The 25,266-nt window shown below is 37.6% G+C and overlaps 2 protein-coding genes across 2 annotated transcripts in view; one reads left to right on the top strand and one right to left on the bottom strand.

Annotated features, from left to right (window-relative positions):
- Nucleotides 1–7,959, top strand: part of LOC113226815 — a 51,555-nt gene extending 43,596 nt beyond the window's left edge. Inside the window, exons 18-21 of the mRNA XM_026459581.1 lie at nt 93–282; nt 4,048–4,187; nt 5,402–5,552; nt 6,957–7,959. Coding sequence (XP_026315366.1) covers nt 93–282; nt 4,048–4,187; nt 5,402–5,539 — 468 coding nt within the window. The 3' untranslated portion in view covers nt 5,540–5,552; nt 6,957–7,959. The remainder of the gene's footprint in view (nt 1–92; nt 283–4,047; nt 4,188–5,401; nt 5,553–6,956) is intronic.
- Nucleotides 7,960–10,385: 2,426 nt separating this feature from the next.
- Nucleotides 10,386–24,769, bottom strand: LOC113227077 (nucleoside diphosphate kinase homolog 5-like). The gene is made up of 4 exons (XM_026459951.1): nt 24,581–24,769; nt 14,161–14,333; nt 11,988–12,133; nt 10,386–11,176 (listed from the first exon to the last, which is right to left on the bottom strand). The coding sequence occupies exons 1-4, from the start codon at nt 24,767–24,769 to the stop codon at nt 10,884–10,886; spliced, it is 801 nt and encodes a 266-aa protein (XP_026315736.1). The 3' UTR covers nt 10,386–10,883.
- Between the last annotated feature and the right edge of the window lie 497 nt (nt 24,770–25,266).

Here is a 25,266-nt window from a genome sequence, read left to right as displayed (position 1 = left end):
ATCTATATAAGACCAATAACTATCCACTTATACGCCGACCAATAATACTTCATTAAATATTTAACAACTCATTGTTTTACCTCTATTTCCAGGACGAAATCAAGAAAGTAGTACACGGCGTCTGCAAGCGTATGCCAAAGTCAGTGAGACAAGAATGCGACCAGTTTGTAGAGAAGTACGCTGACATCGTGATCAGCCTGCTGGCTCAAGAACTGGAGCCTGATGAGGTCTGTCGGGAGATGAAACTGTGCGACTCTACCGGCGGATACAATGCTGCTAGAGGTACGATTACTTTTATTAAATTTTTTTATTTATGCAAGTATACAATACAGACTAAAATCAATAACTTCACCACATTATGTAAATTTACATGGGCAGTTCAGAAAGTAGTCCACAAACATGTACACAAAGTTAGTACTAATTAATAATTGTTAACATCTAGTGAACAATATTTGAAATCTTTATAATAATAATCGAAATCCTAACTATTAATCTTACATGCAAATACTTAATATTAATTTTAAAGTAAATTTTACATCGGTTACAAGTGAATAGACGACACTGTTAGATATTGACAATAATACGAACAACAACCACGACAACAGCATCCAACCCTTTCGCAAATGGCGTTTCGAAAGGCGTAATGGCTACTGCTGAAGATATCAATCTCGGAATTAAAATACAAACGCCCAGAACAACAACAAATAAGACCAGTGTGAAAAACGACCCTGTGCGACGTAGAAGGATTGAAACAGTACAGCACAAGTCGGCCAACAGGCAGATGATCGATCTGATGATGGGTACTGCTCCGTATATGCAGGCAGTGCACCGAAATGTCAATGTAACGAAATAATATTATTGAAACACAATGTGTATTTGTGTGTGTGTGAATAGGCATTTTAAATTACGTTTCAAAACGGGAATTAACCCCATTAAACAATTTAATAGGTATTTGCGTTTACGTTTTGGCGGCCACTGCAACTTGGCCGAAACTCCAGGATAATAGGAAGGTGTGCAAATACCTATTAAAATATTTACTTACTTCGGTGACTCAGCGAGCTGAAGTAGATCTTGGCCTCCGACACCAAAGTACACCACTTCCGGTCACGTACCAGTTCTGACCATTCGGGTACATTCTACTCCCTCAGGTCCTTGGCGACTCCATTCTTCCAGTGATATCTCGGACGCCCCATTGGACGATGCCCCGTGGTTCGCCCTAAATACGCTCTTTTGGTAGCTCGATCCTCTCCCATTCTTTTCACGTGCACCAGCCAGCGAAGTCGGACGGACTTTACTTCTCCAATTATGTTTGGCTCAGACATTAACATTGCAATGTAAATTGTTTAATCGCGTTTATTTCCATTTTGAAATGTTAGTATAAATTAACGAGTAAGTATAGGTTAAATTAGGACAAGCGTGGTCTATATTTAATCTTTTTCTTAACTACAACACTGCAGTTTCTGTGCAGTTTTTTAAACTAGGTACAAAAGTATAATATACAGGATGAATTTTTAGTCATCGTCCAAACTTTCATATTATGATCTTTAGTGACAATATAACATGCGCAAATTTTCCTTTTAGTGTAAATCAATACTAAAATTAAGATATGCCATCGCAAAATTGTTTTAAAAAATTGCGCGCATGGTGGACAGCCTACTCGATATGCGCGCTAGGCCACCCCCCGCGTCATTGATAAAATACATAAGTTGCAAATTTTTCCTTCATACTTTCACAGGCTTAGGACCGTCAAGTTACAAAAGGCTTTTGTGATGTTATTTTAGAATGTAGACAATTAATTCGAATTCAAGTCAAGATTTTGTTACATTAACGCACGAAAACGAGAGCGGAAGTTATTTATAAGTAAATTGTTTTAGAGGTTTGACAAAATTTAATGATATTATTACAAAATAATGATAAAAATAATGCACCAGATAATAACACCTAATTAGGAAAGTTCGTTTCCCGAACTTAACTTCTACGCATTTAAAGCGTTGTGTTACCGAAGGCCATCGAAGAATATACTTATTGAATTTCAAAGTCACTAAAAATTTTACCATGTGTAGAGAACAAAAGAAAATAATCTACTTTTATTTGTGAGACAAACAAATAAAAGGTTCGCTTCCTACGATGAATTGTAACGAATTAGTATTTAGAAAGAATCTTCCCATCGCCCTTTTGTTATCTACGCACGTGGTGTTTTTTATTAGTGAACTAGAAACATTTTATAATAATATCAATAAATTTAAACAAAACATCGATTTACGACAAATGTAGTCCGCACTCGTATCGTACACAGAACTATAAAAATAAAAGCAGGCCATGCCTTTTGCAATAAGGCGTATTTAAAAAATTTGAATCAACTTATGTACATTTAATTAAAATGAAATAAAAATTACCTTAGCGTAACAACTTTAACAGTATTTTAATAATTGCTCAAAATGTAAACCATTCCTCTCCAAGCAGATTCTTGCACGTTTTTGAATATTGTTTTGTATTTTGTTCAGCACTGTAGTGTCACTTTTCACTTGTGCAAATGCACTTTCAATTTTTAGTTTCAATTCGTCGAGGCTCTGGGCCTCCTCCATATACACGCGGCGTTTAATTTCGTCCCAGAAAAAAAAGTCACAGGGTGTGACGTCTGGTGACCTGGGTGGCCATGGAACGGGACCCCCGCGGCCGATCCAGCGATTCCCGTATTCCATATTTAAATAATTCCTCACTTCGATAGCGTAATGTGGCGGTGCACCGACATGCTGATAATAAAAAGCAGGATGGTTAATGAGGGCTAGCGGTACGTCGTCCATAAAATCAGAGACTATGCTTTGTAGCATATTGAGATAGGTGCCTCCGGTCAGCCGCCCCTCAATAAAATACGACCCTAGAATTTTATCACCGACAATCCCGGCCCACACATTTGCACTAAAACGCACTTGGTGATAATTGTCTTTTATCATGTGCGGGTTGCGATACGACCACCAATGTTCATTATGTTGGTTGTACAGCCCCACACGTGTGAATAGGGCTTCATCAGTCCATAAAATGACCGCATCGGGGTGTGCGATCAGCCACTCACAGAAAACTCGACGAGGCAGCGCGTCTGCTTCATTTAGCGTTTGCACTTTTTGAAAGTGATAAGGGTGCAATCCAGAGGTGTTGAGCAGCTTCCACACAGCGTATTGACTAACGATGAACCGTCGAGCTGCATCACGTGTACTTCGTCTTGGATCTCTCTCGAAAAAATCGAAGATTTCGTCTTCGATTTCCACGGACAGTCGCGGCCTAGCACGTCCTTGGGCGTGTGAAGGCGTCGTAAACTGGCCATGGTCTAAAAGCCTCTGTATGACATGCAGAAACGTTTGGCGGTTGGGGACTGTAGGACTTGCTATTCCATAATTGCGAAGGCGAGGAATGCTCTCTGCCTCGTATAGTCTCTGGGCTCCGTTTGGGCTTTCATCGCTTATAAAATAGCACTTGACCATTTCAAAGTACTCGCGGTTTGTATACATAGTGACACGTGAATGCGTTTTCAATAGCGAGATAGACACACACATACGAAGCGCTACACGGACGTGTGACGACTGAAGTGACAGCCGCCAATAGCGTTCGGCGCGGGCGGCGGCGGTGGCGGCATTTTGCTTTGGCGGCCTATGATTGGAGAATCCGCGCGGTTAGCGTATGGCATTCATTCATAGACGCATAATCGTAGTAAATAATAATAGCGTAAATTGGTAACCAATTTTTGTCGAGTATTACTTCGGAATAAATACTTTCATTTTGAAAATAGACCTATCAATTTTTTTTCGAAAATGGAGTTTTTGAATGATATCTAGCGGCTGGAAAAAATTTGGACGATGATTAAAAAATCATACTGTATATGTGGGCTGTTCAGACACAAAGCTTTGTTGCAATCTGACAGTTATTAAACTGCATCACTACTGCACGAAGATTACTTCCAGTAGTAATGCAGTTGCACTAGCTATATTGAAACTGCACAATGGCAGTTATATGCAATCGGAATGCAGACTGAATATACCTGTGTTGCAACAGAAGAGATCCTGGACTGCGCGGTGTGCGAGACGGTTGTGTTGGCCGTTAAGAAGGTTCTGTCCAACGACAAGGTGGACCATGACATCGTACACATCGTCGAGAAGTCCTGCGGGCTGTTGCCGGCCAAGTATTCCGCGAGGGTAAGTGCACATATGTCCACAAGGACAAAAGAAAATGCTTTATATAGTTGATAAAGCATTTTAAGGATTGTAGACAAAATTAGAATGCTTTATTTATTAAAGTATTTAAGTAACTAATAAACGGAGGCTCAATTTACATTACGCGGAACGGAATGGAAATGAAATTTTGTTACCATAGCATAAGGCACTTAATGTTAAGGCGAGGTATTTCAACGCGACCCTACATTTTAGAAGGTGAGTATGAGTGGCGCGCGCTTAAAATTAGTATAAATAAAATAAAAACAGGCGGCGAAAATTTGACACAGATCCGACGTCAACAAACGTCCGATGGCGATATCATATACATCTATTTGCCAAGTGTTATTGAAATCGGTTAACGGAACTTGAGAAATCCTATAAACTGTGACTGTGAATCCTCATTCCCTAATTTTAAAGGTATATTTTCTTTACATTTTAAAAGGACCATCACTGAAGAATCATCGAAATCGGTTCATAAACGTCGGAGTTATCGCGTAATATACATACAAAAAAATACGAATTGAGAACCTTCACCTTTTTAAGTCGTTTAAAAATAAACAAAAATTCGCTTCCATTGCGATGGAAATCGAGCCTTAAAAACTTACAATAGTAATAAAAAAATGTAATGTCGAAATTTCGTCACGTAATCATTTGGTTAAAAAAATCATCTGCTTATCGTATTAGATATTTTTAGTAGCAGTAGATCTCCTTGTGAAGGAGTTCGTCCAGGGAAGTACTGCAACCTTACCTATTTCTATCGCCAAGCAGTAATAATCACATTACTGTGTTCCGGTTGTGAAGGGTAAATCAGCTTATGTTTCATGGTGACGGGCGCAGTGGCGGCGCCCGCAGATCCCGCAGATCTTTATGACTAAAGCTCTGAGTAACACTAACTGTTATGGGCAGGCGTGTGGCGTACTACCAGGCGCACGACTTGCTCGACGCTTCACTTGGTATTTAAAAAAAAAGATATGGCATACACTATAATAATTGCGATCGTGGTGAAAGGATTTGCCAATCGACGTAAGGTACTCGCCGATTGTTGCCCAGGTTGCGTCAGACATATAGGAAACGGATGGTGCGTCGAGCGAGAAGGCTCATTTCGTGCACTTCGCTATGATAAAGAAATATTTTTGTAACGTCAAATAAACACTACCATTCCAATAGATTGTTAAGTAAGTAAATTTCTGTTCCAGTGCCACACTATGATGGAGATTTACGGTGACAGCGTGATCCACCTCATCGAGCAGTACGGCACCAAGGTGGTCTGCCAGAAAATAGGCCTTTGCTCCGACAGGTCTTCGGCTGCCTTCCTGCATATGTCTAAGAATTAATACTACCTTAACTGTAAGTACCACGGGAAGTAGCCGCATATAGAACTCCGTATTAATTTGTTTCCACAACCGATACTTGTGCAATGCGCAACGGGAAGAGCGTGCCGACAGCTCCGATACCTATCTGGAAAATAGGGAGAGTACTGTACGTGCACTCGAGGCACTAGCCTCTCGAGAACCGGATGAAGTCAAGTGACGAGAGGTCTGTGAAACCTTGTACACTGGTGCTAATTTGGGGTCAAAATCTGAACTTATAACGTTTCTGTGCGCGCACAGGTCATAGTGCCCTTCCCGCATACCCAATACGTTGATAGGGAGGGTCACTATAATCGAAATTTACGTAGAAAAGCTATGGGAGTTTGTTTACTCTGTGGGCGCTGGATAAGTAGGTCTCCTGGTGGGACCAATTTGGGTAATGACCTTTTCCAAACTGTTTCTCGTTTGGGTGCTCTGGGTAGTGCCCCAGAGTGAATTTCGTAGCTCTGGTACTCATAATACAGGGAGTGACCTAATGTGGAACCTGGTAATTGGTGTGGCTGTCTGGCACAATTAAAAGAAAAAAGAGAAATTTCGTAATTGACAGTGGCGGAAAATCTACGCCAATATGTCAATTTTTATTGTAATAAGTTTCCTTTAATGTATAATGAATTAAGTTTAGTAACGTATGTATAGTATGATTAGACCAACAAAAAATCATTCCAAGTATCCATATATAGTCTGTGGTGAAGCTACAACAGTCCGAATAGACTAAATACAGTTGACGGTCAATTTATATAATCGCACAAGAAAATAAATACTGTTGTAATTCAAAAGTGACAAAATAAAGAAAACACGATTTGAAAGTTCAAAGAATTACTGAATGGAACCAATAAGTTTGTATTCTCGTTTGTAAGTGGATAACTAATAATCCCATTATTCGCAATAAGATTCATTCAGTATTTTTTTTAAATTTTCAAATCGTGTTTGTTCAATTCCATAATTTTTGAGTTGCGACAGTATTGGTTTCATATGCGATAAACATATCGCACTGTTTATACAATAAGAATAGTGTATTAACTCAAAAAGTGTATTTTCTCAAAATTGACGAAAAAGCTAATTACTAACTATCCGTGAAAGATCATTTAAATCTAAATAATTGCCTACTTGTCAAATATATTTAAAAGTAAAAGGGAAACAATAATTTCATATTTTTTAATCAGGACAGACCTAGCTGACATAAAGTGTGTCTCATTTTGAGTTAAGTAGATATATTTTAATTATTTCGTACAATATTCTAACGACAATTTTATTGACGTGTAGAGAATTAAATTTTATATACAATAATGATAAAATCTTGAATTTCACATATTGCGAGTTACAGCACTATTGTAATAGCAGTGCGATATAATGTATTGTACCTTATTTATTCTCATTTCAGATGCTGCAGTCTCCGCAAGATTGTAGTTTATCCATATGCGTAATCTCTTTTATGTATCATATTTACTACTTAAGCCATTTTTTTACCAAATTGCGTAGAAGTAAGTTTGGTTTGTTGCAACAAAAAATATTGTGACTATTCATGGATGAACTGATTTATTCATTTTTATTTGAAGCCAATCTTGTCAAAACGCGAGAGGTGTATCCGTTGTTATTTCTAACATTCCATAATGTTTTTATATTTAATTGTAAGAAAGTAAAATATTTTTGCAACAGATTAAAATACGAAAACAAAATAAAAATTTCAAAATATCATAGGTGTTGCTATTTTAGTTCAGATTTATCAAATTTAGTTTAAACAAAATTATGTTTTCCTTGTGAATTATCGCGTTTTGCAATCGGTCAAAGCAGTCTGCTTGCAAATGATGCAGTTGCACTAACTGCATTAAAACAGCATTTGAACAGCACAACGGCACTTACACTTCATTCGGAAGGCAGAACGCTTCAATATACCAAATGTTGCAACAAAAGAGACCCTGGAGTGGGCGGTGGTTTCGGCCGACAAATGCTGCTTTTCAACAGTGACCCATTTTTTGGACATATTACACAATTGCATTAAGAATGCAAGGTTATATGGTAAACAATTTTCCATTGGTTAAAATCAAGCGATAAATTGACGGTATACGATTTGTACACCAGATACGTCTCAAGTTATTTTTCAAACCATCTTCCCGATGAATTACACGTTTTTGAAATAGTTCGCTGTTCTAGAAAGCTGTCTGTCTATATATTTTTCTATTTACAATAAATATGGAATTATGTGTACTTATCGTTTGCAAAATAGTCACAGTAGTTTTGTTTTGTTTTTAGCGTAAGGGTTTTGTAAACATTTCAAATATCTTTTTAATTGAAAGTGAAGTGATTTTTTTTCAACTAGTAATACGTTTATTTGCAACGAAATCAATAGTTACACACCGTGACCTGTGATAACTTCTATGTAAACTGTTTCTAAAATAAAGTTTTAAATTACATATTTTTGTTTGTATTCTTCATATACAGTCCTTTAATATCGCACATGACAACTAAGTATTATCTCAAAATAGCTTTAAGTTACATTAATATTACCTATTTAATTTCAAAGCGTGTACGAATGACATATAACTATAGCGAAATTTTGGAGACAAATTATTATTATAACGAAATATTGAGATAAAATATAATATAACGCAAATTTTGAGATAATACCATGTTAGTAGTCAAGTGCGATATTATCTCTAATGACAAAAAAGTATATTAAAAACTAAAATATTAAAAATATGCATGCTTAGCTACTAATGTCACTGAAAAATATTGTTGCCATATTTATTGTGTGTTTCGTTCAGTACTCTGAAGTCACCAAAACAATCTGTCAAAAAGACGTAAAATTTTTTTTTTTTACTATTGACCATTGTGACATTCGGTGTTCTCAGCCTAATGACCGTAGTCATTTCGGTGTCCTCAGCCTAATTACCGTAGCTATTGTTTTTTCTCGCTTAATATACCCAATAACATTGAAATATGAAAAACTTTAAGCTAACTATCAATATGTCTAAATGGTATTAGAATAGACCAAGTAGTTTTCGAGTTATTAAGACACAAATATTTTATGAAACGGTAATTAGAAAGTTCAAACATTTTTAAGAAAACATAAAAACAAAAATTATAGGGAATCACTAACAACATGTAAATAACGTTGATTTAAATAATTTTTTTCACTTTTTGTAATGAATTACACTGATATAGACAATTTTTTTTAACTTTTAAGGTTTTTTAACGGCAGAAACAATTAAAATGTAAATTATTAATCTGTTCTTGTACCAGCTGTGATTAATCATAAGAATTGTAGTAATTTTTAATCATTATCACTAACCCAATATTAAGAAAGTTGGTTGGTTGGTTTGTTAAATAAAATTACGTATTTTTATTTAATAAATCAGATGCTGTAAAGTTATCAAAATTGAGATAGTACCGATTGCCAGTTCACAGTCGATATTGATAGTTAAGCTTAAAGTTGTTCGTACGTCAATGCCATTGGATATATTAAACAAAAAAAAAACAATGGCTACGATAATTAAGCTGAGAACACCGAATATGAGAATGGCCGTAATCTGTCAAAATTATTTCATTTATACTTACGTTACGGCATGGCAAGGAGTTTTTAGATGATGAACAGTGGTATACCTTACTACCTCTACCATGCCGGACTGCCACGCAGAGGTCCCAGGTTCGATTCCCGGGCCGGTAAAAATATTTGTATGGCCTATTTATTTCCCTCGTAAGTTTGGGTGTAATTTGTAGTTGTCTATGTGTATCCATTGCACCCGCGACACAGGGTTTCCCTAGTGCGGGACTATGTTGAGTGTGTGCGTTATTGTCATAATTACCTTGATGTTGTGACATTGCACTCGAAATTTCAATTATAATGGTCGTAGCTACAAAAACAAAGCTGCGATAAGCTTATGGTGCCTCTAAGGTAGCCCTATATTATGCAGCACAAATCAAAAGTCCGACTCCACTATTAACGGACGCGACTATGATAGGTAAATTTAGAGCGGAGTGAGGCGGAAGGAATTCTGCCGAAGGTCGACTGACGACTTTTTGCAAATGCGCCTTTACGGATACCACGCCGGCAGTCTCCCGAATTTAGGTTATTCACCTATATGCAATATTCCTAGAATACGATTCTCTTCTTCAGCAAGGCTACCATTTTTAACCTTAAGAGTGATCTGAAGAGAGGCTAGGCGCGAGCACGATGTCGCAACTATATGCTTCGGCATGCTTAACGATACCGCGAAGTAATTACAAACTTCTATTATCAAATTCTTGATTATTTTTCCTTGATGACCTACTGAGTGAGTCGGTGAAGTCGATCCTTTACGTAACACTATTTTTATTTTATCAAAAAATTTCATCCCACTAAACGTCAGTTTATTATCTCTTAAAAATTGCTATGATCAATTACAGAAAACGTATAAAAATATGATTCTGACATTACCTTTACCTGTAGTTTCTACCATGACTTAAAGTATTGCTAGATTTTTAATAGACTTCAAAAAAAATACAGTAGAATTGAACTATTCTCAATTCGACTGTATTTTATTTAATGTATGCTACGCGATAACGGCATTTGTGAACCGATTTTGATGATTCTTTTTTTGTTGGAAAGAGGGTACCTCAGTATTGGTCCCATTTAAATTTGAAGAAAATATTCCACCTCTAAGGGTGGGAAACTAGGGGATGAATCCGGTTTGGCGCAATTGCCGGTAACCGATTTCAATAAACTTGGCAAATAGATGTAATTCCACGAACTTTTCGTCGAGTTTTTTAGTACTCTGTACTGAGATTATGTGTAAAATACGACGATGGAAAATTTTAAATCTAGATAACTAGGTGTGCTGTACTTAGACTTTATTTGTAAGTACAGATTGATAACACCACAAACTCGCATAAACCACTACATCAACATATAAGATTTATTTCCAATTTTGGTAAGCTCTAAATTATTTTTTTTTATGTTAAAAATGGCATATTGGTTAACAGTTAGTAACAATATCCAAATGTGACTTCTCGCGGCCTGCGGTTACTCGGGCTGCCCCGCGTCGCGCCGGCTTATACTGGCGTGCTCGCACCACAGGCAGATCGGCACCCGGTGGCGGTCATACTCTCGCGCCGCGTCTTTGAATTTACCAATACATCCGATGGGCCCTTACGGGCTACACTCTTCCCACGGCGCATTGGCGCGCCTATGTGGGAAGCCACTTTCACTCCCACTGGCAGAAGCGCCCATTAAAGGTTGAAACTATATTGTAAAATGTCCGTATTATTTTCAAATTTTTGTCCGCCAGAATTACAATTGTGTTCGGACTTTCAAGAATGCTTGAAAAGCTTTTCAAACATTGTTTTCAGTACCAGATGTCGGTTGTTCTGCAGGTTTTGCAACAGCGATTTGGGATTGCTCTGAAACCGGTGTATGACAGCGAGGATCATCCAGAGCTTCTGGCGTTTGAGAAGTAACTTCAGGTTCATTAGGGTTATGACTTTTTAAATATTCAGCGAGCCATAAGATCGGTTCCGCTGGACGTTCGTGGGCCAATGCTGTAAGCCCTGGTAGAAGAGTTTGTGTGATGTTTTTTTGTATGTAGTCGCCGACTTGCCAATGACGAAGCAAGGGACCAACAATCACTGTAAAGTAAAAACAAGCCGAAGTCAGTACAGGCCTAAAATAAGCCTAAAGAGCCATACATCCTTTTATGTTTGTAGGAATTATCATATTACAAGAATCACGAAGCTATGACCAGTAAAATGTCCCAGGTTTTCCAATCCGACGTTTATAAAGAATCAGGTACAACACTGCGCGTTTAGATCTCTGTGCTCAAGGGTATTCGTATAAAATAAAGATAGTCGTCGATTGTCCAAAAAGCAATTCTTACTATGTTTGCTCATGTATCTCGTAATGATGATTCGATAGTAAGTTAATCTGGCGAGTCGAGTACTGCAGCTAATGAGTTGCTATATTGGCCGATAAAAGCTTTCCAGGATTGAGCGCTGCTGCAGCGTCCGTCTACATTTTTAATAAAATGAGAAAGTCATCCTTTTTCACAACCGAGGTAAATATGTGCGCTCTCCGAATGATAACCCTAACACGTGTGCATAACAAAAAAGTACTTGAACAGGCGATGTTACCACATTTAAGTGATTTTCAAAAAAAATTGTTCTACGGGGAAAAACATTTCGTTTTGTAGTCTATCCAAATGCCGTTTTGTAGGGTCAATTTTCTTACGAGGAGAATATTAACTGAATAGTGGTCATACCTGTTTGTTATTGTACCTACTTCTACAAATGTAACACTGAATCACATAAAAAGCGACTAAAACACTAAAGAAGCAGGCACCGCTCCCCATGTTATAGTGCAACTTATAAGCAACTGCCAACGTTCCGTTTCATGACAAAAAAATTCATTTATTTTTCAGAAGCTATTAAAGAGTCTACTAACTCGAAGGGAAGAAGAAATGTATTTCCCTTTGGGCTTCGTGCTGGTTCTCGCTGCCGTGCAGGCCATTAAAAAAATCGCCGTACTTAGTGCGACGGCCGTAACATGCGCGGAGACTGTCCGGCCAGTACGCCTGAGCCTCCGCTACCCTGTAATAATAATAATAATAACGTGCACACTCAACATAGGGAACAACACTAGGGAAACCCTGTGTCGCAGATACCATGGACACACACATAGACAACCACAAATCACACCCAAACCACGAGAGAAACAAATGTAGGCCATACAAACGCGTCTCCCGACCCGGGAATCGAACCTGGGACCTAAGCGTGGCAGTCCGGCATGGCAACCGTTCGACCACAGAGGCAGTTAAAATAAAATATAAAGTTAATTAGTAAAATTAGCAAAATGCAGTCTCAGCTTTGTTAAACGATTACGGGCATACACGTAGACACTCATGTCGTGTGCAGTCGAAAATCAATCCTTGTTCTCGAGTTTAATTTATTTTTAATTTAGAAATTTATTTCACGCCGTATGACCCATATAATATTATACACACACACAATACAACAATATAATAAATTATGTTGTTATATTACATACAATACTTATAATATAACAACATAATTTATTATATTGTTATACATACATACAATACTTATAACAATATAATAAATTATGTTGGTATATTATTAAGTTGGCGACTTGTGGCGCTATCTGGTGTCGGTGTGAATGCCGATATACGGCACCCTTCGGCCAAAACGCCCCCTTCATGAAGGTCGACAGATATTCGGTCAGTACTCTCACCACAAACGAATTTAAATTCACGTTGGGGCGGGACTCCAACCGCTCGACACTCAGGGTGTATTTCGCTTTTAGCCTGATGTACTCCACCATCTCCTCAGACTTCGTTGAGTAATGTGATCACGACAGGTACAGCAGCGTCGTCGGTATGGCCGGACGCAGCAAAAATCCTATCAGTGCTGTGCCGCACAGGTTAGGGATGGTGGGTTTCCTCTTCCTGTTCACCACCTTTGTAAAACCGTACTCGTCACACTAATCCGTCTGCCTCAATGGTTTTGCGCCTACAGAGACAAGCACACGGGGATTGCTTTTGCCTTAGCCGATTGCCGCCCCTCGAGTTTCGAAGTGGCGGGTCGGCTGGTACAAGCAGCTACAGCAGCGTGCATATATGCACGTGCAGGGGCTGAATGCATACGCCTGACGTTTCCATTAATGAACATTTTAAATTATTTTCAGACAATGACTGTAAATAGGTACCTGACCTTCATTGACATGTTGATACTTCGCGGAAGAAAAGGCATAAAAGCCAATTTTTAACCATTTTATGACTTATTGATGTGAATGAGTAAAATTTTTACGGTCTTAGGAACCTTATACTAAAAGTTTTATTTACAATTCTACCATAATAAACTGGAAAATATAAAAAAATGAAACTGAAATGTTCCTGCTGACTGTCACCTATCGCAATACTACATTATTAATACGTACTTAAAGGCAACCTTTAAGTATTAATAAATGTAATATTTATTATTATTAATATTCCATCCAAGTCTTTTTAATAGAATTATGTAAAACTATTTCATCTTTTTAAATAATGATAATTCAATGTTCACCAGCCTTGATTGGCAAAAGTGGATCAGGTTTTTTTTTCATAATAAATATTCATGTATATATTATGTATTAATAAATATCAAACATTCACATCTGCAGATCTCAAGGTGAAAACATTCGCATTCACGTCCGCATCTACAGATATCGACATAACCCACATCCGCGACATCACTGGTTCAAGTTTGTAGTACAACGCAGTGTCACCGCTCAGGCGTCGCATCGAAGACGTACCGCATCGAGCGGTATCACTCTAAAGATACATTCCCACGGCCCGCGATGTCAAACATGCCGATTTGTATGGGCAAGCTCGCGAAACGAGAGCGTCCGGGCGGCCTCGGGCCGACGCGCGTGGCAGCGCGTATTCAAGTCCAGAGCTAGTGACTTAACTTGACGTTACCGACCAGAGGCGCATCCGAACAGGCTGCCACCGACGAGCACGGGCGCGCTCAAGCGGCCCTCTTTTCACGGCGCGTTTCCAAGAAAGGGCCTGTGGCCTGGTGAAATAGTTATCTTAATTTTACATGAAACTCGTAAATACCTTGCAGGGCCCATAAGAGTACACCATTTGCTAATAGCGTTCTTGGTAGCCAGTACCATCGCGATGATAGGGCCACTTGAAATATGTGCTACAAGGTGCGGGAAGTGGTGCTTTCCATAATGACCTCTATATAATTCCGCGGCTTGCTCCGGAGTCAAGTGCACTGTACGGCGCTGAAAGAAATGTATAAGTACAATATAATAATAAAAAAAAATATATGTCTAGTTTACACATATATCAGTAATTCTCTCTGTACGACATGGGCTCCTCTAAAAATAAATTCTTAGAATGCGAGTTGGGGAATTTCACATGACCATGACGTGTAATGATAGTTATGACACTTTTAGAAGATTCCTACATTCCAATGTACCCGTCGATTTCATTTCGTAAGCATTATTTTTTATTTTTACTGCTTTCGTGGCAAATGCCACTCAGACTGCCAGACTGACGGCCTTTCAGAGGTCTCGGGTTCGATTCCCGTGCCGAAATGTTTGTATGGCCTACATTTATTTCTCTCGTGAGTTTGGGTGTAATTTGTGGTTGTCTATGTGTGTGTCTCCATGGCACCCGCGATGAAGGGTTTCCCTGTGCGGGTCTATGTGTGCGCGTTATTTGTCAAGCATATTTAATTAATTTATTTTATGTATTAATACTGATTGTACTTAGGTAATGTTTTGTATAACTTTAATAGGATGGCAGATTTATATTCCTAGACGTAGAAAAATTTTGTTTAACTATTCAGAAATTCTGAAGAATATTTAGCAATGTACAGATATTTTAATTATGAAAGTTCAAAGAGCTCCCGATATTGCGGGCAGGGCAGCCCTCGTAATGCCTATAGGAATATGTAATTCTTTTTATGGTTTTGATAGATAACAGCAGTGACCGAAGCGAGCGAGGGTGCTCTGTTCAAGATTGTCTAGTGCATAGGGCTGCCACAACATTAATATATAGGTGGATTCTTTAAGCAGATGACTCTATTTCTTTTTTGGTTACATTTAGTTATATTAGTACATTTTTGGTGCAATAAATAATAATAATAATATCTGGAAAGTAACAACTTTTCAAGAGACTTAAACATTTTACTAACGAAATTTGTCGATAACTTTTTTATACTTGAATAGGAGAGTTAAGGTGGTTTTCCACCGGCGAGGCGAGACAAGACGAGACGTTGATTGAAATTTGTATGACAAAATTTCAATTCTCTCCTATCCCATCTTCGGTGGAAATGGTCTGTATTGACGAGGATGGGCGAGGCGGAAATTTAAGTATTTGTTTATATATTATTGAACCGTATGGCTACCTACATAGAATATTATACTCTTTAACACACGATTTGAAACACGATTTCCCGCGAGTGCCCACACAATCTCGCGCGAGCTCGCTGTGGCTATTAATATCAATTGCGAGAGTATGGGGTACGAACGATTTGAGATTTAAAAAAAGATGGTTTCATCTGATTCTTCTTCCGTTAACAAATTAATAATAATAATTTACAGGATATGAAACTTCAGCCGCGTAGTTATCGCTAGATGAACTTAACAGCACTGAATCTTCACTATACACCATCACGCGATGATTCGCGCGAGCTGGCGGTGGCTCACGCGACCTATAAATGGCAATTTTTGGTGGAAATAGGCCAGCGAGATTTCAATTCTCGTCTCTCCTCGTCACGTCTAATCTCGCCGGTGAAAAATCACCATCATCGAATTTCACATAATTTGTTTCATGTAGTTCGTATTATTTTCTGACTTTCATGTGATAACAGCACTTGTGATCACGTGTGGCTTTATTATACCAAAGTTAAATTTATTTAGATATTCACGTACTAGTAAAATTTATTAATACAGAAAAGAAACGTTTGTACCACCAAGAATAAAAACTGCTTTAAAACAAATCTTTAAGCAACACGTTATCGCAGTTAATACAAAAAGCACGACTAGTAAGACACGGCGTTCGCATTTTTTTTACATCATTTCTACAAGCAAGTCTCACTGCAACTGCTACGCTGCCGCCATTAGTTGAAAGGCGCATGTGACACTTTTTTTAAAAATTAGTTACATGTACTGCCGTGATCTGCCATAAAAGACGAATCTGCCACTATTTATATTATTTTCCGAGTTGGATTAGGTTAACGTTACCGTAAGAGAAAAGGGCGTAAGTGCCCACATTTTTATGGTCAAACTAAGTTAAATGGACGCATTTACAAAACAAATTGGTAAAAAGGTGTAATTGAATATAAACATCATTTCGTTTTAACTACACATTTCAATCACTTAAGTAACTGAAAAGACGCAAGTTACATTTAACTTTCTAAATCTTCCTTAGTTAAAGCTCTAAGAGTCGTATTCTAGAACTCTACTCAATACTCAAGTCAGGACTTGAGTATTGCAGTGAGCACTGAAAATCATACTCAAGTCCTTGCCATTAGGATCGTATTTCCAGTGCTTGAAATCATACTCAAGTCTGCTAAAATCCTGACTTGAGCATTGAGTAGAGTTCTTACACAATGTAATGTTACACAATGATCACTTAAATTTAAAGTAAGGTGGAAATGTTACCTTTCACTTAAATAATAAACATCTTGAAAATGTCAAACTACGACATTGAAAAGACATTGTAACTACATGCTGCGCTGTCATCTTATTATTACACTAACGTTAACAATAATGTTGTGATTATGCTAAGTTGAAAAGGCATTAAGTGGTTGCTTGCGCCCATCTTACCTAGTATTTTACGAACATTTTGTTTACTAATTTGAAAATGAAAAAGGGTAATATTTAAATAATGAAGCATAAATAATAAAATATTTTAATTCCATATTTTGCGTATAATATAGGCTTATCTTAACGTTTGCAGAAAGTGTGTACGTTTTTCATTTGAAAACAGCAAATATTTTTTATTTAAATTCTTTAAACATTATTTAACGATTTTGAGTTTTTGTCTCAAGCGCCCTTTCAACTAACAGTGGCAGTATGGACAGGCGTATCGCTTACCACCACGCGCACTGCTTGTTCGTCCTGTCACTTATCAACAAAAAAAATGCGAATTACGACAATAAGTCGGTATGTACATTGTTTTTTTTATTGGTAAAAGTGAAATTAAATTAAATGAAAATTTTTTTCAAATTTTGTTTTTAATTTTTTTTTATTGTGACTCGGCAAAATGACTGCACCGCGCCTGATGGAAAGTGCGAATACAGTCCAGAGATGAGAGTAACGGATGGAAAACACAAATATCTTCACTCCGTCACTATCATTTTGCCGGTCTGGCCAAATGCTTCTTCACACTACTAATAAAATACAATAAAAATTTAATAATTAAAATTTTAATTTAAAATTTTATTTATGACTAGTAAAATAAGTCATACTTGATTAACCTCTGTAAAACTAGGCAAATTTATTTTCTCCGCGAGAATTGGTTAACTAATTACTGAATTTACACAAAATGAGCTATGACAACCCTATCAGTAATAAGGGTTGGCTATGACGCGGAATAATGAATGCTCCCCTACAAACGCTGTATGAGTTTTGCATACACACGTAACCCTCTCGCTGCCGGCCACTCGGACGTATCTCCCCTTTGGAAAGGAGTCTGTCAGATATCATTCCAATCCTGTGTTATCGTTTACCAATATTTTTTTAACAACATGTCTGGCGGTTTATTCCTTCTAAATCTGAGTCTAAAAAAGCCGTATAAAGGGTGAGACACACTCATCGACAAAGAACTCACAAAATATGGGGATGCGCTTGTAGCAACGATGTAAAAAATCAACGCCGTCACATACTAAACGTTCTTATTGTAAACAGGACTAATGTGTTGTTGATAATGATGGAAAGCGACGATAAGGTCGACGATGTAACATGCACTCTTAAATATTGCCTATTCACTCTCGCCTTGAAAAGGCTCAAGTTATAGCATTTAGGGAAAAAGTCTGCAGGCAGAAATTTCCACTCCTTAGGCATTCGCCATATAAATGTGGAAGCAAAACGCTTCGTGTGAATCTGGAATATCCACAACATAGGCGTGGAGTCGAAACCTCCGTCTAGTCGCATTATGATAGAAAGGGGAAGAAGGAATTAAATCATGCAATTCCATCGCACACTCTCCGTGATATAACCTACTCTGTGGAGAACGTTTTAAGAGACACGGTTTAGGTCAATAAATATAGTCTGCGATTCACCTGTATATGTTTATGGTTTAAAAAAACATGTTTCTGGCGCCCAAAGCCGATGAGTCGAATCCAAAATTGGAAAAAAAATGCGAATCATATGTCCGCCCAAAGTTGTGACGTGATTATTATAATCAATGAACAGTGTATGCCTTGTCTAGAATAGAAATAAAAATAAATGTTAGACAACATCATATACGTTGCTCTGATCCCAAAGTAGCTAAAGCACTTGTGTTATGGAAACCGGAAACAACAACAGTACAACACCCAGACCCTAGATGGAAAAGTTAGTTTTTTCTACACTGAGAGATGGCGGAGATGACCACATCATAAAAACCGGAGTGCAAGCCATTCGACCACGGAGGTAGTGAAATTAATTAACAATTTTAATAATTTAGCATATTCTGAATTCAGCTCTGTAGTAAGTAATAAAAAATATTACTATGGTGGATCACTGAAGAATAGCGAATTATGTGAATACTTTACATACGACATCTAAATACGTTCAACTATCTATGCCGAAAAGTTTTTGCATATTTAAACTGCACCCTTTCCCTTCCAGTCAGGTTTGCAAACAAACTTCCCTAAAAAGGATGTGCCTGTAGCGAAATGCTTTGGATTTTTATACAGTTTCCACATTGAACCAACTTTGACGTATTCATTCCCATGACATATTAGGTTTCCTAAATTACCGGACACTGTAAAAGAATTAAATTTATAGATAATTGCTACTACAATATTGATGATTTTTTCTTCACATTATAAAATGTAAAAACTAACTAATTTAGGTTATTTTTTTACTTCCTATTTTTCTATTAAATTGTAATTGTTATTGTACATATGTTTTGTTATGCTATTGTACAAATTTGATTATAATGCATGCTACATCAAAAGTAAAATAAGAATGTATAAAACATTTGCGTGCCAGGTTTTGGTGAAATGTACGATCCAACACAATATACTTTTTTTCTCCTATATCTTCTTGTAATGCGTCTCCAACAGGTGAAAGTTGGCCACCAAATCTGCATTACTGCCCGTATAATAACTTGCTGGAGCTTGCAACTCCTGTCCACGCCTTTTTTCTGCAACACACTTTCCTCCTTCCAGTAATCTGTCCCAACAAAAATAACTGGGGCAAACTGCGTCTGTGATGTCTAATGACATGTTCTAGCAGTTTTCATGGATTTTATGGTCAGTCTATTTTTACTTATATGTCGCAGGACTCCTTCACGAGACCTTGTCAAGTCAGTTGATCCCCAACACACGGCTTGAAGCCCATATTTTGAAATCCTCAATGCGAATATCTTATCTAATTTGTACTCAATTAACGTTACCAAAGTATTCTTTAACAAAATACTAATGTTTGGTTGTAGAGAAAGTAAGGTTTGTAAATCTCTAGCTGACCCATACTATACACGTGCAACCTAACTTTTTTTATTCTAATTATGTAGTAGCAAAATATGCCTTGAAGCAGTGTTCCCCCAGAGCAGTGTTCCCCTATCGCATAATTAAAGATCATGTACGCATAATATGCACGATAAGCCGCTTTTTTGTGATTAATTCTAGTAAGAAAAATGTTTTCAGATCACAGCAATTCTTCTTCACTGTTTCAAGTTACTAGGTTGCGATTGCGGCAAATACAATTTGCATACATTTTGCCTTATTCAATTCACTACGAGATTTACTTGAAGCACACTTGAATCCATTTGTATCACTCGGTGCGATGCACAATGTAAAATCGGTAATAAAGAGTATGAACAACAGTGGGCCTAGAATACTACCCAGATGTAAAATACATAGTAATATTTGATTTTATATTGATTTTTAATCAAAAAACTTTATTTGTAGTAACTATTCACTACTTACTTGCTACTTATGACACACATAACTTTAATCTACTACAGACTGCAGGTTAGCTTTTCAAATATCAATAAAGTGAAACTGATACGTACTTCGGCAACAAATTAGAGAACAAATCAGAGGGTGAGTAAGAACAACAAAGTAGGGAATCCCGATAGCTATTAGTGGAAAACATAGTAGCACGCGAGCGTCATTTGCGCTTTATGACTCAGACACAGAGGCGCATTTAGAGCCATATTACAAATACCATATTTGATTTCGTACCCTTGGTATAATAAAGCCACGTGATCATACGCCGAAAGTGCTTTTATCATATGAAAATCATAACAATAATACGAATTACATTTTCGGTATTGAATCTTTTACTTACAATGCAATTAATGTACAAGTCATAAATTTAAAATGTATATATCCTTTCTTACACAATCTCAGTACAGAGTACAAAAAACCGACCCAAAAAGTCATTCATCCCCTAGTTTATCACCCTTAGAGGTGGAATACTTTCTTCAAATTTAAATGGAACCACATCTGAGGTACCCTCTTTCGAACAGAAAAGAATCATCAAAATCGGATCACAAATGATTGTCACGTAATATATATATAAAAAATATATACAATCGAAATGAGAACCTCCTCCTTTTTTCGAAATCGGTTAAAAAAGTAAAATACATCGAAGGCTGTTCGTACTACACAAGATTATATGAAAAATATCTAAGTACGTTCCCATTATTCTAGGCAATAAAACCGTGACGCTATCGATAAAGTTGCCATCAAGTTGTCTTTACGGCTATCATTGTCGTAAAGTCTTTCGTATTTACTACTGAAACTTAAGTAAGTACTGAATATAGCATAATAAATTTTAATCATCGAAAACAGACTAAAGACGTTAATAGATATACTACTTACAACTTTTACAACCCTGTTTTAATCTATATATGTCCCACTACTAGACAGGTGGTTTGTAAGGAAAGGGATTGAACCAGAGGCTCCCAAACTATTTATCTCGTAGACCACATGCAAATTTTTACTGTTTTGCGTAGACCCCCTGAGACACCCCCTTTTAATATGGACTTTATTCAGAATTCATAAAATCTTCAAGTATATTTTTAGCTACAGCAAACAACAACAGTTTTACTATATAGTGAGAAACTTTACAAAAAAACAGATAGGAAATGAAACTGTTTTTCCGGATTTAAATGCTACAGACCTTTACAGGTCTTATGAACATGGTTGACAGTCAACCATGACCGTGGGACCTGTAAAGAGCTCGACACGCTGGTTTGTTGAAAAAAACAAATATTTAAATTTAATTTGACGCGATTTAAATCCGGAAAAATAGTTTCATTTCCTATGTATAACAATCGCCAAAACCTAAGAACTCGATAAAAAAATGTAAGTTTTATACATTTATCTGACCGAATATCTTGGTTGCTGTGAAATGTTTATTTCATATGTAATTTATTTATATAAAATAAGAAAGTATTATTCTGTTTGTGGTTCTGTTCGTCCAGCGAAGTACTGCCACCTTACCTGTTTCTGCCTTCTAGCAGTAATGTATCGGGTTTTGAAGGGTTAAAGGTGTGATGAAATTACAGGCACATGGGACTTGTCAACTTATGTCTCAGAGTTACCACTGTAGTGCCCATCAGATCTTTGCGATTTATACCTCAGAGTGGCATTGCAACCGTCAAGTATAGGCGTGTCGCTTACCACCAGGCATATGACTTGTTCCTCCTATCACTCCAGATCACAAAGAAAACAAGTGTACGGCACGCTATATACTACATACATACTATTGAATCACGACCGTACCGTGCCTCAAAATACTGGTCTAGCAGCAGGGACACGTCTTCGCGGGCGTCTCTGGTGGACCCGGACTGGGGTTTGAGGTTACGGAGACAGACATGTTTTGTCTGCCCCGGTGGTGTGTGGCCGGTGAAGCTGTCTCGTGCGCTGCTAGCGCGTCTTATTAGCGATCTAGTTGAGAGCCTGAAGCCAGGAGACGCGCGGGACACGTGAGTCGCCATTTAAGGTGGAAGCTATGTCCGGACATTGTCGAAGGACACTGCGACTGGCATCTCCGGCACTAACCCGGAGAGCTAGTAGAAGATAAGCTAGATATCCTCCGTTCCCTCCAGCCGCTTAAGTCATTGGGGATTGGAAAGACAACGTTTTTCGGCGTTGGGAAGTGAGCGTGCCTTACAGCTCCGCCACCAATGAGGAGATTTGGTAGTGGAGTCAGAGTCGATGGTTTAGCGGTGGCAACCGCTAGTTGTGCAATGCGGAACGGAAAGTGAGTGTGCCTACAACACCGGCACCTATCTGAAAAATAGGGAGGGTACTGTATATGTACCTGGGGCGGCTCACCAAAGGCACAAGCTTTACAGAGAACCGGATGAAGCCCGTACAAACGGGCTGATCTAGGCTTAGGACCTGACTTAGATAATCCCTGCTATGCCTGTATACCCTAAAGGTCGATAGAGATGGTCACTATAATCAAAACTAATGTAGAAAGATGTGGGGCTGGTCTGGCGGATTAAATACTATAAATGCTATAAATGTCGGACCTCTCGCAACTACATAACTCTATATAATATCAGTACAGAGTACTAAAAAAACCGACCTCAAAAGTACGTGGAATTCATCTATTTGCCAAGTTTTATTGAAATATCCCCTAGTTCGCCACTACACAGGACTTGCCACAGGAGATAATAAAAATCGGTTCTCACTACTCAAAGTATATTGAGAGAAAAACGCCTTGAATTGGAGAATAACAAAACCAACCATTCAAATAATTGCTCCTTAAGTTAAATTTAGGCGCTATTTGTAAAAATGAATGTTCATGCGTGATCAGCCACCCTTAGAGGCGGATGATTTTTTTAAAATGAAATGGGACCACTATGAAGGCACCCTCTTTCCAACAAAAAAAAGATTCATGACAATCGGTTCACAAATACCGGAGTTATCGCGTAACATACATACAAAAAAAGAACATACAGTCCAATCGAGAACCACCTCCTTTTTTTGAAGTCGGTTAAAAGGGGTACTAAGTTTTATGTATTTATTTGCTTAAAACTTTACACCTACTTATACAATACATCTCTCACTGTAAATTATTATAATAGTTAACAATGACGACTCTACAACGCTTTAAAATTTAAAAATTCAAAATCATCTTTATTTCATAGGTAATCAAATTACACTTGAAATCGTCATATTGATTAAACCTCTACTGCTCATTCGTAAGGCAGATTCCCCTGTGAAGAATGAGCAAGAAACTGTAGGGGTTGCTCTTTGCAAATATGCATTTGAATACATTTATCATTTACAATACTTATTTCAAACATCTTAGATTGAGAATACCTGCAGAAACTAAACGGATCACGACCACGGATTTTAATCATCCATGTGCGTAGAAGTTGCATTATAAAATAACCTTTAATATAAAGATTTTGTCTCAATATATTTGTAAACCACGTAAAGGCAAATTTTGAATATCAACCGGAATCTCACTATAAAAGCGTATACATTGCCCCTTAAATGAATTTGTGACTTTGTGAAGGCGACTGTCAAGAATAGTTAATTTATTTTTATTCCTTGTATTAAAGTTATGTTTGTCACTATTTTTCATATAAAAATATTCTTAACATAAATTACATTTTCATAAATGTTTCCACCTCCTAAACAAACTTCAAAAAGTTCACAGCTGAACGCGTCTCGCAAAAAGCCATAATCGCCACGGTTCACACGTAGATCAATAGATTTCAATAAACAGAACACGCTGCTTGCCTATCACCTAGTTTTATCAATACAACACCTACAGTTATTTTGGGTGGCCATATTAGCGACTACACGAATAGCGTAGTAGAGTAGTATAAACAGAATCAAGATAAGTAATAATCAGTGTGAATGTTATAGCGAGTGAAAACAATATTATCGCGAATTAGTATTGGGACGTGTTTTGTTCATTAAAAGAATAATTAACTTTTTACATTTTATGGATTTCCTTTTTTTTATAATATCAAGTGACGGGACGGACAAGTCGTACGCCTGATGGTAAGCTACACGCCTGTCCATGATAGTTCAAGTGCCACTCAGAGTTTTAATTCGCAAAGATCTGAGGGGCTCTGCCACTGCACCCGTCACCCGAGACAAAAGTTGACAAGTCTCATATGCCTGTAATTTCACCAGCACCCTTGCCCTTCAAAACCGGAACACAGTAATGCTGACATTACTGCTTGCTGGCAGTAGTCCCTGGATGAACTCTTTCACAAGTAACTCCACTGCTACTTAAAATCCTTTATAGTTAATATTGTACTTGGTCATTACCACGCTCATTGACCTATGACCACGCTAAACACAGTTTAGTATTCTATAATAGTCACTCACAGCTAGTATTTGGAATCCGTTATTTATAATATGATTCTCTATAGCCTCGGCATCCTCATAAGCCTCAGGTTTAATGATGGCTAGAGTTCTCTCGGAGTACCCGAGGTACTCAGCATCCGAGTCAGTGGAAGCTTGGGAGAGGCCATGTGTTTGAGTTAAATACTTTATGTTTTGAAAACAAAATTCCATACTGCTTGTCCCAGCAATTAATTATTTATTTATTTATTAATTAGCTTTCTTAGATTTTATGCAAAATTGTTTATTATGAAACACAATGTGACAAATTTTAATATAAACCATAGATTTAGATGTGTCAACGAGTCGTCGTCACTACGTTATATGACTATAGGTGTAGACAATTAAAAACTCTTCGGTATTAAACGTGTTACAATATGGACTTATTAGCTATTGAAATTTAATTTCAAAGTCCACTTGTCAACAGGTAATATATTTTATATAATTGTATTGCTAAATATAATTATATTTAGCAAAACAATGCGCTAAACGAATCATCATGGCCATTCAATCCGGATAAATTCGCAAATCAATCGCATATTGACAGAGCAATAGCAGACGGCATTAAGTGGGAAAACTACGCGTTTTCCGGCTGCGCCCTGCGCCCCCCTGCACCCCCGGCCCCGAAGTAGGGGACGCGATGCGTGCGCGGGAGGTACGGGGGGGGCATG

The sequence above is a fragment of the Hyposmocoma kahamanoa genome, unplaced genomic scaffold (assembly GCF_003589595.1).
Source record: "Hyposmocoma kahamanoa isolate Upper Pololo Valley unplaced genomic scaffold, ASM358959v1 202, whole genome shotgun sequence".
NCBI lineage: Eukaryota > Metazoa > Arthropoda > Insecta > Lepidoptera > Cosmopterigidae > Hyposmocoma > Hyposmocoma kahamanoa.
This window is presented reverse-complemented; position numbering and strand designations above follow the sequence as displayed.